Source organism: Natrix helvetica, assembly GCF_964273705.1.
Source record: "Natrix helvetica genome assembly, chromosome: 1".
In the NCBI taxonomy this organism is placed as follows: Eukaryota; Metazoa; Chordata; class Lepidosauria; order Squamata; family Natricidae; genus Natrix; species Natrix helvetica.
The window spans coordinates 164,057,575-164,072,793 of NC_138548.1; the positions used below are offsets into that span (position 1 = coordinate 164,057,575).

The following is a 15,219-nucleotide window of genomic DNA, read 5'->3' on the forward strand; positions in this document are numbered from 1 at the left end:
GCTGCAGCCTCTGTGGCTTGGGATCTACCAGGTTCCCCTGTCTGAGGTCCACATCCCTCCCCGGGATCCTCCACGGGTGTGACACTGACAGGCACATTAGGTCCACAAACCACGCCCGGCGTAGCTAGTAGGGCACCACTAAGATGAGCTCCACCTTCTCTGATATCACTTTCCAAACTACCCCAGGGAGAAGGGGAAGGGGAGGGAAGGCATAGAGCAGGCCTCTGACCACAGCATCCAAAGCGCGTCAACTTCTTCCGTCCCCCGAGCCGGGAACCGAGAGAAGAACCGATCCACCTGAGCGTTCTGCTTGTGGCAAACAGGTCCACCTCTGGATGGCTGAACCTGGAGCAGATGGCCTGGAACAGTTTCAGAGAAAGGCTCCACTCCTCGTGGTCCCCCGTCCCCTGACTGAGCCAGTCGGCTTGATGGTTGTTCACTCCTGTGATGTGCAATTGCCTCGATTCCAAAAGCCCTGGAGTGTATGCCGCCCTGTCGGTTGACATGGGCCTTCGCTGCCACGTTGTTGGTCAGCAACAAGATGTCTCGATCCCGAACATGGTCCTTGAAGTGCTGCAATGCCAAGTGAATTGCTCGCAGTTCCAGCCAATTTACATTGTATCCAACCAGGTCCAACGCCCCTGCGCCATCCGGGACTCCAAGAGAGCTCCCCACCCGTAGAAGCTGGTGTCCGTTGTCAGGATGAGGCGCTCTGGCTCCCTGAACTTGCAGCCCTTGTGTAGCGCTGGGGAGAGCCACCACCAATGACAGCTGCACCTGTGGTGTCACTGGAACCTCTTCCTCGGAATTGCTGGAGTTTGACCTCTGATGCAGCAGGAGACACCACTGGAGCGGCCTTGCGTGTAGATGAGCCCAAGGCACCACGTCTATGCAAAAAATGAATTTCCCCAACAAGCTGGAGAGCACTACTACAGGAACAAAACGTTGACTTCTAACTTGTCTAACTAAGGCTAACAAACTAATTTTACGGTTGTGGGACAGGAACACCTTCCCCAGCTTAGAGTCTATGATGGTCCCCAGGTGAGGAATCCTGGTGGCGGGAACGAGGGAACTCTTATCTAGGTTAACCGAAAAACCTAACTGCTGTAGTGTGGATACCACCAACGAAATATCCTCCCTCGCCCACTCAAACAATGCTGCTTGGACTAAGATGTCATTGAGATAGCACTGGACCCTGACCGAGCGCTCACGGAGGGAAGCCACCACTGCGGCCAGGACCTTAGTGAAGGTCCGCGGTGCCGATGCCATGCCAAACGGTAGGGCCCTATACTGGTAGTGGCTACCTAAATAGGAGAACCTGAGATACTTACGATGGCCAGGGAAGACGGGGATATGGAGGTAAGCCTTCGTCAGGTCGATGGAGGCCATGAAGTCATTGCGCCTGACCCCCGCCAAGATGGATTTAAGCGATGCGTCTTGAATCTTCTATAGACCAAGTGAAAATTTAGCAGTTTAAGAATCGCCCTCCATCCCCCTGAACTCTTCGGAACGACAAAGAGGTTGGAATAGAAACCTGACCCCACTTGGTCCCGTGGAACCGGTTCCACCGCCCTAATCTCTAGGAGGTGTCAGATCGCCTGCCTCGTGAGAGAGCATTTATCTTTACTCTTGGTGAACGAAAACATCCGAAAGTGGTTCGGCGGAATGGAGAGAAACTCTAGGCGCAGGCCAAATCTGATGGTATTCAGAACCCAGGCGTCAGTGGTAATCTCATCCCAGGCGTTGGCAAACAGAAGCAGTCTGCTGCCTATGGGTGGGGTCGCTATTAATCTATCTGCCCCTGCGGTAGGGACAGCCACCTCCCCCCCGAAAGGGCCTCTTCCCCTGGGGTTGTAACCTAGCCTATCCCTGGTGAAGTGCTTATCCGACTGCCTATCTGATCTCGGAAAATACCTGCTGTGCTGCACCTCCTGATCTGACTGACGATAGGACTGCTTCCGAAAGTAAGGCGCAGATTTTTGCTCCAATTTCTTTGTGGGCGTAGGCATGACCTTCTTTTTATTCTTGTCCTCAACGAGGAGTGGGTCCAATGGGGTACCGAAAAGGGATTCCCCAGAATAAGGCGATGATGCCAGGTGCCACTTTGCCTTGTTCTCCGCTTGCCACCCCTTCAGCCACAGGAGACGTCAGGAGGTCACCGAGGCCGCCATTGCCCATGAGGCATACTTCATGGCATGCAGAGTGGTGTCCGCAGAGAATTGTGCAACAGCAACAAGCTTGTTGAGATATTGATGAGTATGCACCTCCTCAGGCGGAATCCTTTCCTGCATCTGTTGTAGCCAAAGGATAGCCATGCAGCTGAAGAACAACGCAGAGGCAGCTGCCTTGGCCCATGCGGAAGACTGGAATGTTTTACGAAGGGTCAGCTCCGCCTTCTTGTCCTCGGCCTTCAAGTAATCAGCCACATCACCGAACACCACGGTTGACATGGACGCCAATGCCACCACTGGAGGGTGCATTGTGGGCAACTGCAACGCCTCAGAGAAATTAGGTTCCATGTTAAAAAACCTCCTATCACTGCTACTGGGGTTGGGAAATGTTCCTAGCTTATCCCACTGCTTTTTAACTACCTCTAGGAACAACTTAGGGGCAGGGATGTCTTCCTTCGCTGATGGAGGCTATGAGTAAACTCAATTCTCTGGCTTTTTCTCCAGACCACCCTCCATGGCACCCAACTTGGTGCCCTCCGTCTCACCCAGTTGCTCTGTGGCCCTGGCCTTGTGCAACAGTGACTTGAACAAATCTGGAGGAAACAGACCAGAGAATGCTGATGCCTCAGGTTTTGAGGGATCCTCATAATCAGACATGTCTACCTCTCTCTGAACCTGATCCCCCGCCATGGAACCCTCTCTAGCCAGAGAAGGAGAAACAGGCTGGCGTACCTCCAAGGGAGAAGGCCTTGGCCTGTCCTGAGCAGTGGCACACACACACCCCCAGGGACTTTTGCTAGCATTGCGGGTCCACAGACCACTTCTGTAACCCAGCAGAAATTCCATGTGAAATTGCAGAGGAGATAAACCTCTGAATGCTTGCTGGAAGCTGCTCCATGTCTCTAACCAAGGAATCCTCTTCCTCCTCTTGTGCACAGCCTTCAGACTGTGGAGCCAATGATGGCCTGATGGGACTACCCCCCCTGGCCCCCCCTGCACTGAAAAAGATCCCTTAGATAGGGACCCTGTTCCACCATGGAGAGTGAGGGGGAAGGTGAAATGTCCCTGAGATACACTGGGGAATACCCCCTGTGAGGAGACCTAGACCTGGATCTAATGGGCGATCTAGACCTCAAGGGAGAACTAGGCCTACCCCTCTGTTCAGCCCTGGACACCTGCTTTTCCAGAGCCCTGTGCTTCCTCATCCTTCTGCAAGGCTTTGGAGGATTTTGCAGCTGCTGCAGTTTTTCGCAGTCTCACAGAGGCTGTGGGCCTCACTTGGGCCCCACTGGAGGTCCCCTCCCCAGGGGACAATGGGGGGGGGAACCCGGCCTCTCCTCTGCATCTGCCATGGCACCAGGTCAGGGCTCCACCAGGCTCAGCCCACCAGAAATAGCAGTGACCAAAAAACAGCTTCCCCCAATCACTCATGACCTCCACGCGACAACGTCAGCCTCTGGTAGACCTTTCCTGCGCCTTTTGCAAGCCGCGCGGCTGCCAGCAGCACCACACGGCGCACAACGTGGTCTTCGCTGTCCCGCGCTGCTCCGGACCTCCTGGCGTCGATCTGGGCCTGCAGGGCCTTGCCGCTGCTGCCGCTGCAGAAAGGATGGCCACCCAGGAAGGCAGGGATGAAAACGAGCCTTCGTAGTAGCCTCTGCCCCAGCGCATGCGGCCTGCAGGAATTGAGGCTCCAAAATGGCTGCCGTAATGGCGTCCTGCCTCTAAAGCCCCAAGAAGCAACTTTTAAATCCCTTACCGGCGGCCGGGAGCGAGCCACACCAAGGGGAGGCTTCCAGGTATCAGATGGAGACAAGGGGAAGAAGGCAGGGAGAAGGAATTTGCAGGATGGCACTGGATTGTTTTTGGAAGAATCAGGAACCAAAAGCAACCTGTCTTTCTTTGGCCAGACAGAGTTGAAACTGGGAACCAGAAGCAAGGAGCACAGAGGCGTGGCTTCAAATTAACTCTGTCTCGAGGCCAATTGGACATCACAATACCCAATCCTGGCTAATCCTGCAAAATTCCTCCAGAAAAGTATTTCATTCTACTGCCTTAGCTGTTTTTTTTAATCACTTGGATTATTTAAATTTGAACTTATTCAAAACTGAGTGTAATTTTTCTTTGTAAAATATCCAACAGATACTGTACCTTCGTTTATAACAGAAAGTGAATTTTTGCGTATGTGTTTGTTTCTACATAGACCAAGACCTTTTGAAATTGGCAGCAGAAAAAAAAAAGAGAAAGGGAAAAATGTATAGGAGAAAGGAAAGAAAGAAAGAAAGGAAAAGGTGGGATACAGAATTTTCAGCATGACTGGAGTGTTAAAATGGAGGAAAAATAATAATAAGGCAGACTGAAAAATATGAATCTTAATTTTAAAAGGTACATGGGCTATAACTTAAAGGAGGATCACATCCCTCCTATTTCATCCGCAAAAACAATTTCCAAGATGACAAGCAAACATGCCATTGGATTCCATGATAAACCCTAAATGTTAAGGAGCATGCTAATGGAAGATATATGTTAATCAAAGGTATTTTAGAAGATAGGATGATTTCTTTGAAATGTATTTATCTATCAAGAAATCCAACTGTGTGTTCTTTAATGTAACTGTTGAATCTGATAAAGGAGAAATCATGATCGTGAGTGACTTTTAACAGAATATGTTATACTGTTAAAGACGGTAATTATATTCCTCAGATTTAAAAAAATGTTGGGAAAAGTTCCACTTCATTGAATCACTATGGTATGTTTTTATTTCTCTCAGACTGTACATCATACTTACACAGAATACATTTGCTTCTGGTAGCTCCTACAATCTAATACGATTCTATGACAATATATGAGATTTATTCTAGCATTAGAAAAGTTGAAAAAAATCTCATATATGATCATACTACATCTCCTTAATTTTGTGAATCAAAATCCAAGATTCAGCTTGCATACAAAAGGGGAAATATTAAGAGAATTTTTTATCAATATGTGATACCATATAAGTGGATCAGCATGCAATCCTGAATATATATAAGACTTATGTCATTTCTTTTGACTAAAAGAAATACAATGTGAAAGATAGTTGTAAGAAAATAGCTATAATGAAAGAGTTTTGAGATAGAGCATATGTTTGAATCTTTGACAACAAAAGAAGTAAAAAATTGTGAACTTCACAAAAGCAGAATTCTTGAGGATTACCAGATATATCTGGAGGAAAAAATGTAGAATGAATTGTTCAGTATAAATTGTATATGTAGCAAATCAGCAAAAGGAGAGGCTCATTTCATCAATATTATTTTCATGCAGTCTAATGATAATAAATTTCATGAATTAATAAATGCATAACCTCTTTGAGGAATGATGCATCATATAATGTGTTAACTAAAACAATTCTTTTCTTTCTTAAAAAATATCAAAAATAAGAAAATTTAAAAAAATCCTCAAAAAGAAAAGATTAAACAATAAAGAACTCAGTGTTAAATAAAATTCTTGGTCTTTATGGTTTTCCAGCTAAATTTGGTAACTATAGATGCTTTACTCTCTGATCACAATTGAATTACACCAGAAAGGACCCTAATTTACCCCAAAGATTTTACAATACAATATTGCAAAATGCATCTATTAATACATGCATTTATTAATTCACATTAATTAACTATTGCTTCTAATGAAGTTAATTCTGTTATGTACAGCTAATAATGTCATTTAAAGTAGATTAATTACAGCCTTGGTGGCATGGTGGTTAGAATGCAGTATTGCAAGCTAACTCACTGCTCACTCCAGGAGTTTGATTCTGAACGGCTCAAGGTTGTCTCAGCCTTCTATCCTTCTGAGGTGGATAAAATGAAGATCCAGATTGTTGGGGGCATTATGCTGACTCTGTAAACCGCTTAGAGAGGGCTGTAAAAGCACTATGAAGCGGTATATAAATTTAAGTGCTATAGTTCATTATATTTCCCATTCCATAGTTGGAGACAAGTCTTAAAACTCAAAGGGAAAAATCAGGACTTGGATATGCTTCTCTTATTAAATATATTAAAGCTATATTAAATAACATCTATTATAGCAGGTGGCTAAATGAAGACCTAGTATTTTATGACATCATGTAAAATTGCAGGTTATAAATTAAACAGAGCCAAGATGAAATTAATGGAAATAAATATTTAAGACTGACAATGAAAAAATAAACAAACGGAATAACTTGAAATGATCAAGAAGCCTGAAATGTTCAGAATTACATCTTGAACAATGCTTGACTTCACAGGTTTATTTATTAAAAATGATATACTGTATTTTTCGGAGTATAAGATGCACCGGAGTATAAGACGCACCAAGGATTTGAAGACAATTTTTTTAAAAAGTAGGTAGGTAAATAGAGGAGGGGAGAGAGAGAAAGAGAGAAATACAGTGGATAGGTAGGGAGAGAGAGAGAGAGAGAGTAGGTAGGTAGGTACGTAGGTAGATAGAGGGGGAGAGAGAAATACAGTAGGTAGTTAGGGAGAGAGAGAGAGAGAGTAGGTAGTTAAATAGAGGGATAGAGAGAGAGAGAGAAAGAGAGAGAAATACAGTAGGTAGGTAGGGAGAGAGGGTAGGTAGGGAGAGAGGGTAGGTAGGTAGATGTTTTCAGATGTATTTATCCATGTGCTGGAGAAGGAAATTGCTGACAATCTGCAGCACCTAAGACTTTGTTTCTGCTGGCACAGCACTTGATCAATCTAATTCTCATCAATCACTCTAACTAAAGAGCTTTCTAAAAGGGGCGGAGAAAGTTTTTGCACTTTGCAAGCCTCCCAAAAATGGCCCGTATTTCGTGAAAACGGCCCTGTATTTTTTTAAAGGCATGAATAGCCTTTGGGGGGCTTGCAGAGTGCTCGGGGGGGGGACGAGGAAAAAACTCATTTTTTGTCAAGAAAATTGCTTGCATAGCCTTATAGAGGCTTATAGAGTGCTCCTGGGGGCTGGGCAAAATTGAGCAAAAAAACAGCCCATTTTTTGCCCATTTCTGCCCTCCCCAGCCCCCAGGAGGTCTCTGAAAGCCTCCTACAAGCTATGCAGGGCCATTTTGGTGAAGGGGCAGGGCTTTGGGAGGCAAAAAATGCTGTATTTGATGTATAAGACGCACCCAGATTTTCAGCCTCTTTTTGAAGGAAAAAGGTGCTTCTTATACGCCGAAAAATACGGTAACCATAAAAATATCCCGGGTGAGATATCTTTAAAGACCTGACACACCAGCAAAGTTAATTAACTGATCTTGTATTATCAGATAATAAATTGATGTAGAACTTGCAATACAGGCAAGACTAAAACCTAAAAGACTCATGTTGCAGTATATGTCAATATTACACAATATGATTCGGTAATGAGATAATGGTAGTAATAAAGAAGATTACTTAAAACCAAGAACATGCAATTTTTTTCAGCCAAGAATTTCATTTCCAGGAATCACATTCTAACAAATGGACAGAGCCAGAAAAGACAGTACATTATCAATAGAGTCAAATATGTGCAGCTCAAAATTGAAATGAGGGATCCTTGGTGCTCCCTGAGCCTGGTGGTTAACTTGCAGATATTTCGCTACCAAACTAGGTAACATCATCAGTATTAATCAGTGCTAGACTAGCATTGATAATGTTACCTAGTTTAGGTAATGAAACATCTGCAAGAAAACCACCAAGCTCAGAGAGCACCAAGGACTCCTCAGACGCAGTACATTTGATAAAAAAGAAACTTCAATAAATTACTTTTGAAGCAACTACTCTCCTGTTAAGAATTAAATTGGTGACAACTTTTGGAGAAACTCTTCTAAGGCTTGGGCTGGGGAAGTAGCAAACTCATCTTAAGATACTAAATAGCATGTCTTCAAGTTTAATAAATATTGGAATGAATAGTTGTAAACAGCAACCACCAAAATTGTCTTGGCCTATCAGGAAAAACATCATAATATAAAGATTAAAAGGAATGGATTACAAAAACATACTTTTCATAGGCTTTTGTGAATAGGTTTTGATTGATAGTGTGCACAGGATTTAATAGGCAGATTGATATTGCTAGTTACCTCTGTAAACAAGGGTATGTGAAAAAAGTGATTTTATGTGATGGACAAACTGCAGTGATTCCATTTTATTCAGATGGCAGATTATAAGTACCATGTGTATAATGTTATAATGACTCTTTCAAGTAGTGACTTTAAGCTTAGTATTAAATACATTTTTTAAAATGAACTTTGGAAGTAAAAATGTTTAAATGTCTGTTATCAAATATGCTGTCTGTTTTGGAAAAAAGCAATTACAATATTATTTTAGTATATTAATGGAAATCGAGATTTACAAGTGTAATGTCAAACACTAGTTGGGTTACTTTTAGAAATAATTACTAAATCCATGATTAACATAGTGTGTAAAATGTTTCTTATATAGTCTTATTTGTAGATATCACTAAAGATTGGTTAAACAGGCCTTTTATCTAAAATCCATGTTATTTTTTCAGTGTGATGTACATAAAACAAATCAATCAATGAAACTAATTTTGATGGCAGCAAAATTAATCACAGAAAAATGCTAATTATATGTATGGATTAGTAAATTGGAGCAAGCAATACAGTTACAGAAAATCAGGCAGATTTACACTAGTAAAATCCAAGATTTTTGAGCAAAAAAACATTATATATTGAATACTGTACTGATTATTCAAGGAAATTAATGCCTAAAACGTTTCCCTATCTCTCAATTAACTATTTTCACAGAATTTTAATCGAATATTTAGTTGCATTTTCATTTCATTATTATATACAAATTGATAAATTGGTTTTATATATTATTTTGTATACTAAAATAATTAGTATCATTTTCTTTTCCTTATTACAGTTTTACTATTGTTTACTCAGTGGTTTTATTTTAACCATAGCTTTAAAAAAACCTCCAAAGATTATACATATAGACCGACACATTCATAAAATATGAATTAAATATGTACAAAGGACATAACTGGAGAATTAATTAAGCCATATATACCAATGGACAGCAATTTTGTTGCCTTGTTTATTTAAGAGGTTGCATCTTAGCTAAAAGGCACTGAGGTCACAGCCTATATCTGGAATTGATGGGATTTTTACTGTGAAAGAAAAGTAATAGATTTAAATTGCTGAAATCCATCATGTTTTTACCCAAACTTTGTTATCCAAGTATGATGGGATAACAACTTATCTCTTTGTTTCTCCCTGTCTTCAGTCACAATATCTATTTTAATGAAAAACGGAATTCCTCAATAGTTTTGTTTCCAATTCCTAATTCTTTTGCTATGTTGCAGGTAACTGCACATCTTTGGAAAGTAAGAAAGCTACAGATAGTTTAGACCCATCATAATTCCTTTGTTAACGTATCATATTCATGGGCTTATAGCTCATTCAAATCACAGCCAATTTTCGCAGGAACACTCAAAGCCACTTCTTGACAATGAGAGAGGTTTTTCTACTAAATTTCAAAGTTCAGCCCTACCTATTTCCTAGCTTGGCACCGTTCCAGGAAAAGGAGTTGCAATGATAATATTTAAAGTTCATTTTCACATACTTTACTTATATTCAAACATGATATGGACCTTTGTTGCACACTCTTCCTAGAAATAATCAATTCCAGTATAACTCAAAATCTGGAAAATTTGAGCTGCAAAAATGAATGTTTCTAGAAATGATAGATATCTAAAATTGGGGTGCTGGATTGGAAATGCTAATATAGGAATATTTGCTGCTTACATTGATATAGACACTGCTTCCAGGGGACAGGTTGAAATATTAAAATGGGATGGCATTTCTGAAGGCAGGGAGTAATATAGTCAGCAATGCACAGGGAAAAATCATGTAAATTGTGGGAAAATAAAATTATTTTGCCTAAGCTGCTAAGAAAAAGATGATTGTATGGGAAAATGCAGATGTGGTTAAAATAAAATACAGGAGAACCATATGGTTTTCTTGTATTTATATAGCACTCTGAACAACGTCCACACAGGATTTTAGAACATCAGACGAGCAGGGCCTGAGACCAAGTAGTTGTGTTTCTCTTATGCCTGACAGTGGCCTGGGAATGCAAAAGAGGATTATGTGGACAGAATGCATTTAAACCATGTGAACAAGGACAAAATGGGGTATTTCCTAGGACTCCAACTATTCTATAGCCAATGATTCACTTTCCTGGTGCCTTTCTTGTTCTGTATGGAAGCTTCTAAGATGTCTGGATGGAGCATGACACAATATGCCATTTGCACTATCCATTTCTTCCACTTCAGGTCAGAGTTACAGCTGGAGCAGGATGTAGTGGCAGTATTCCCTCAAAAGATCTTGAAGCAACGGAATAGTGTTTGACATCTCAAATCTTCTCTGCAGCTAAAAAGCTAATACTTTATGTTGAGAAGAGAAGTTTCAAAATAGGTAGCTGTTTACTTGAGACAAGCTCTTTATTTAGAGAAGCATTCACGTATGCTGCCATAAAACGTGGTAGAATATATTTGATTGTACTTTCCTGACCTTCTGCTACACATGTAAATCAGATCAAAGGAAGCTTGGAGAAGTGACCTTGCCTGTTAGTGGTATTTTGGAAGGGGATGGTTTGGGGGGGGGGATGTCCTAGAGAGGTCGAGATGCTTCCTGGAAGAATGCATTGATACTAAGTGACTCTATAGAAATAGAGAGTGTGGTTTAGAAAAAAAAAAGCTTTAGCCATGTTTATTTAATATGCAGACTACACTAGCACTTAATTCAGCACAAATTTGAAATTGTGATCTTTCAGGTTGGCATGACTACAGAAGAAATAGATTATTTGGTTCACCATGAAATAATCAAGCACAATGGTTACCCGTCACCTCTAGGATTTAAAGGTTTTCCAAAATCTGTGTGTACTTCAGTAAACAACGTGGTAAGCCATGGAATTCCTGACAGGTACTCATGTTTTTGTTATTGCAAATTAAGATTATGTGGCTATCTATGTCATTTTTCCACGTTACACTCTCATGACGTACTATCCATTCAGCCTACTTAATATGCCACGTTACAGATCTTTTCATATTCCATGTAGTTTGCATGGAAGTTCTCCTTTAACCCAAATGAATCGAGATGAATACAGCAGCCAGGCTCGGTTACTATATTTTATCAAAAACAAGTCCCACCAGTTGCTGTGCAGTAAGAAAATGATGTTGGCACTTATCAAAGGGGGATAATAATAATAAAAGCAAAGATTATTGCTTCGCCATCTCTTTTCCCAGCATGGTACAGTACCTCAGTCTGGGATATATCATCAAAAACAGAAAAGTCACTCAACAGAAAAATTATACTAATTTTCTGTAAATCTAAAGGTGGAGTGTGTGTGTTAATTGTACATGAATATGTTGCTAATTATTAATTAATATTACCTGTTCAGAAAATAAGAGGTGCCAAATGTCAGTCTTTCCATGATGATAAGATAATCATAATGGTGATTTTTGTTCCTTTGCTTCATATTATGGATTCTTTCTTTTATTTAAATTATTGTTTGGGGTTAACTTGAACTGGTAGGAATCTCAATATTAAAAGTGGTTATCCCCTTTGCCTCCTTCCATTCTACTTGACAATTATATTGATGCTTTTCATGTGGCTTTAAGGTAAATGGGATAAAGTGTATTTGTTTTGTTACCCTGTCTTAACTAAGATTTGTCTGTCACCATTAAATAATATATCTTTTTTTTCCACTTCCCTTTCTGATTATGCTTAAGCCGCCCTCTCCAGGATGGCGATATTATTAACATTGATGTCACAGTAAGTAATTTGTTTATTATTATTATTGCTTTGGATCGATTTTCAAAATTCATAATCACAGTAGGAAGAACACGAAATTACAAATGTGCAAAGGTTTTACTACAAAGCTAAGGCAAGGGCAGTTAGTTTCTTCTTGTATCGCTGTTTTCTCCTCTCCGTGCTTATTCTGACTAGACCTAGGCTTGACTTGAATTTAAGGCTGAAATCAGATTCACTGAGATCAGTGTTGGCCTAAGTGAAATGTCAGCCCAATCCTGCTATGTGTCATGTTTTTGAGAAGATGTAATTGTTATTGATCCACTGTGTAGTTAATGCAGAGCGCCCCAGTACTGGGGCAGCAGCTGAAGGCAGATATGTATGAGATGAGCTAACATGAAGAAAGCCGGCATTTTTCCTTCACTCTGCCAAGATTGATCTTCCTCTTCCTGCTGATTTTGAGTGGGGCCTGTCATTATCTTACTCTGTCATTAGAGGCTACATTGGCCTGTGTGTCAGTCTATTTGGACAGCAACCCTTTGGCTGGCTGTGTTCCCTACATTTATTAAAATCCTCAAAGGTAGCGTTGTGTTCTGTTTGTGGCGTAAGAGCCTTGAACTCTTTACTCATGAATGCACAACCTGATCCACAGCCCACTTAATCCAAAGTACTCAGGTATCCCCGTGGGACTGATTCCGTTTCAACCCAGTTCCCTGACTTAGCTGGCTTATAGAACCCACTAGGGGCATAAGGTACATATGTAGACTTAAAACAGGACAAAAACAAACATTTGCTATGATGAGTATTTGTTATAAAATGTATTCATATATGAGCAACGAAAACATGATGAGTTTATGTCCTTATATGCATATCTTTACAAAAAGTAAATATTTCAAAAATGTTATTAACATATTTTTCTACAATTCCTGAAATTTTGAATATATTTCCCCCAGAATGTTGAAGATTGAAATCCTATGTGGATTGAATTTATAAATGCTGAAGCAAACTCTTCCTTGATTTTAATAATGGCTTTAGTTTGATTCCATCCTACAGTACTTCTTTTTTCAGCTGTCTTTTTTTAAATCATAGTTATTGCTTTCTCAGTATTTGCTTTTTTTTTTTTACAGTCAGCTAATAGTGACTTTTAGAGTATTGATCTAAAATGCCCATGTTTGTCTCTTTGTGTGTGTAACTTAGGAATTGTAGCCATGGCCTATACTTTTGATTATGTTTTAGATAAGACAGATTATTATATTATGGCAAGTATTAATTTGTTGTTGGGTGCAAAATTATGTGTTCTCATCCCCAGAACATTGTATTATTATTTACTCTCCAAAGAAGCTGATCCATCCATTTTCGTTCTTCATTAGTGTATCTTCCAGAAAGTGTTTCCTGGGTTTCTGTTTGGAGTACATCCCATTTTATTCAGAATATCAGAAACCCCTTCTTCTGGATGAGTCCTTTTCAGAAAATTATAGCCCACCACCAAAATAGCCAGATTGACCAATACAGGGAGAAAAACAATGTATGTCTGGGGAATACCAGTATGTTCTATAACCAGAATGTGGAATTTTGCATGTCCCTTTTTGTGTCTCTGAGTTTTTGATTAAAAATGCCTACCATAATCCGTACAACATTAAAACTTTTAAATGCAAGTATTCAAAATGTATATATACGGTAAACCTTAATCTCAAGCATTATAAAGAAGAATGAGGGGGAGAGCTGAAATCAGCCCCCACCAAAATATACATTCCCAGGAAACTAAACTCTCAATTCAGCCATAACACATTTAGAAGGCCAAGGTATTGGAAAGCAAAACAAGATATAAAAAAACATGTCCATCAAATGCTGCCTCTTTGTTTTCTCAGAACCCCCATTGTCTTTGTAGTCCTGCCCCATTACCTCATGGTATCCCCTTATTGCCTGCCTTATTGATTTCAACAGATACATGATGTACTATATCCAGTCAAATACTTGTTGTTATTTATAGGCAATCAGATACTGCTTGCTAAATGTACTCTTAATTTGTTAACTCTATAAAGAGGGGCTGTAGCCCCTTCCATGTTTAGATGTGTTTTTGCCTCCAGCGCTGCTATCACTAAACCAGATTTTGCTTCAATGTAACTATGTCCTGGTCGCCAGTTCAAATGTATTGTTGAGAAAAATTTCCTACACCCAATTTCTCCAATACATTATAATCAAGTTAATACAAATATATTTCACCCTGCTAAGCATGCATCTTTCACCTGACAGGGTGGGATCAACTTAATTGGAAGATTTGGAGCAAAAAAAAATGAAGACTGAGTAAGAAATAAACATTTTGTTCCTCACCCAGTCATGGCCACCTACACTGTGCATACACATTTGAGGGATCCAAATTTTACTTTATGAAAAATGCTTTTCTACACATTTATGTGAAAGGTGTCCTTTCCCCAGGAATACCTACATTTTCAAGATGCTTTTGATGGGATAATGTCAAGGGTTTGCTATCATGTATTAGGGCAATGAGTTGGGAATTTCATAAACAGTGGCATAGGCAACCTGATGCTCTCCAGATGTTTTGACTCCTATAAGCTCTGATCATTCATCATGCTGACTATATCTTGTGGGAACTATAATCCAAAACACCTTCAGGACATCAGACGGTATGCATTAGGGCAACGCATGTGGCCTTTTTTAGGCTTCAGCTTTCAAAACTTGGAGAGAGGCATACATGGTCCTGGGGCCTCCAGCTGTGCATTGCTGGTCCAGGTGTTTGTTGTTCATTTATTTATACATCCAGTGGCTTGCACATTCTCCCATGGGCTTGTTGCCTAAGGATTTTTCCTTTTAAAACTTGAACACCCTATACTCAGACATTTCCTGTAGTTGTCATAGTGCACATAGTGGGTCACTAGAGCTGTTTGCATGATGAAAGCTATAGGAACTGACTAAAAATAGAAAGTTCAGCTTCTCTCCGGATCTGGCAAGGTAATCAGTTCTGCTTCCTACCTGTGATTACCACTTCCTGTGTATGTTCACTGTTTCTTGGTTTTCTTTGAATTAGGTATATAATTTCAATGGCAGCTATGTCCCAAATATGCTTTTCAAAAGGCAACTGGACATTCTTAGTGTTTTCCTTCAAAATTTTTCACTTCTCATCCAACATGCTGTCTTCAGTTCTGACTGAGTCAGAACTGAAGAAGCTTCTTAGATGAGAAAGCAAAGCATTTTCAAGAGGAAGGCACCTTTGGGGCAACCATACATAATAGCACCTATGCTTGCCATGGAAACTAAAATCTTCTGAGATTGCATGTA

The 15,219-nt window shown here is 40.4% G+C and overlaps 1 protein-coding gene across 4 annotated transcripts in view; it reads left to right on the forward strand.

Annotated features, from left to right (window-relative positions):
- METAP1D (methionyl aminopeptidase type 1D, mitochondrial) overlaps positions 1 to 15,219 on the forward strand; it is a 93,607-nt gene that overhangs the window by 55,123 nt on the left and 23,265 nt on the right. For all 4 annotated transcript variants that reach the window (XM_081932224.1, XM_081932226.1, XM_081932223.1 and 1 more), the window contains 2 exons: positions 10,946 to 11,094; positions 11,904 to 11,946. In XM_081932224.1, the coding sequence (XP_081788350.1) occupies positions 10,946 to 11,094; positions 11,904 to 11,946 (192 nt within the window). The remainder of the gene's footprint in view (positions 1 to 10,945; positions 11,095 to 11,903; positions 11,947 to 15,219) is intronic.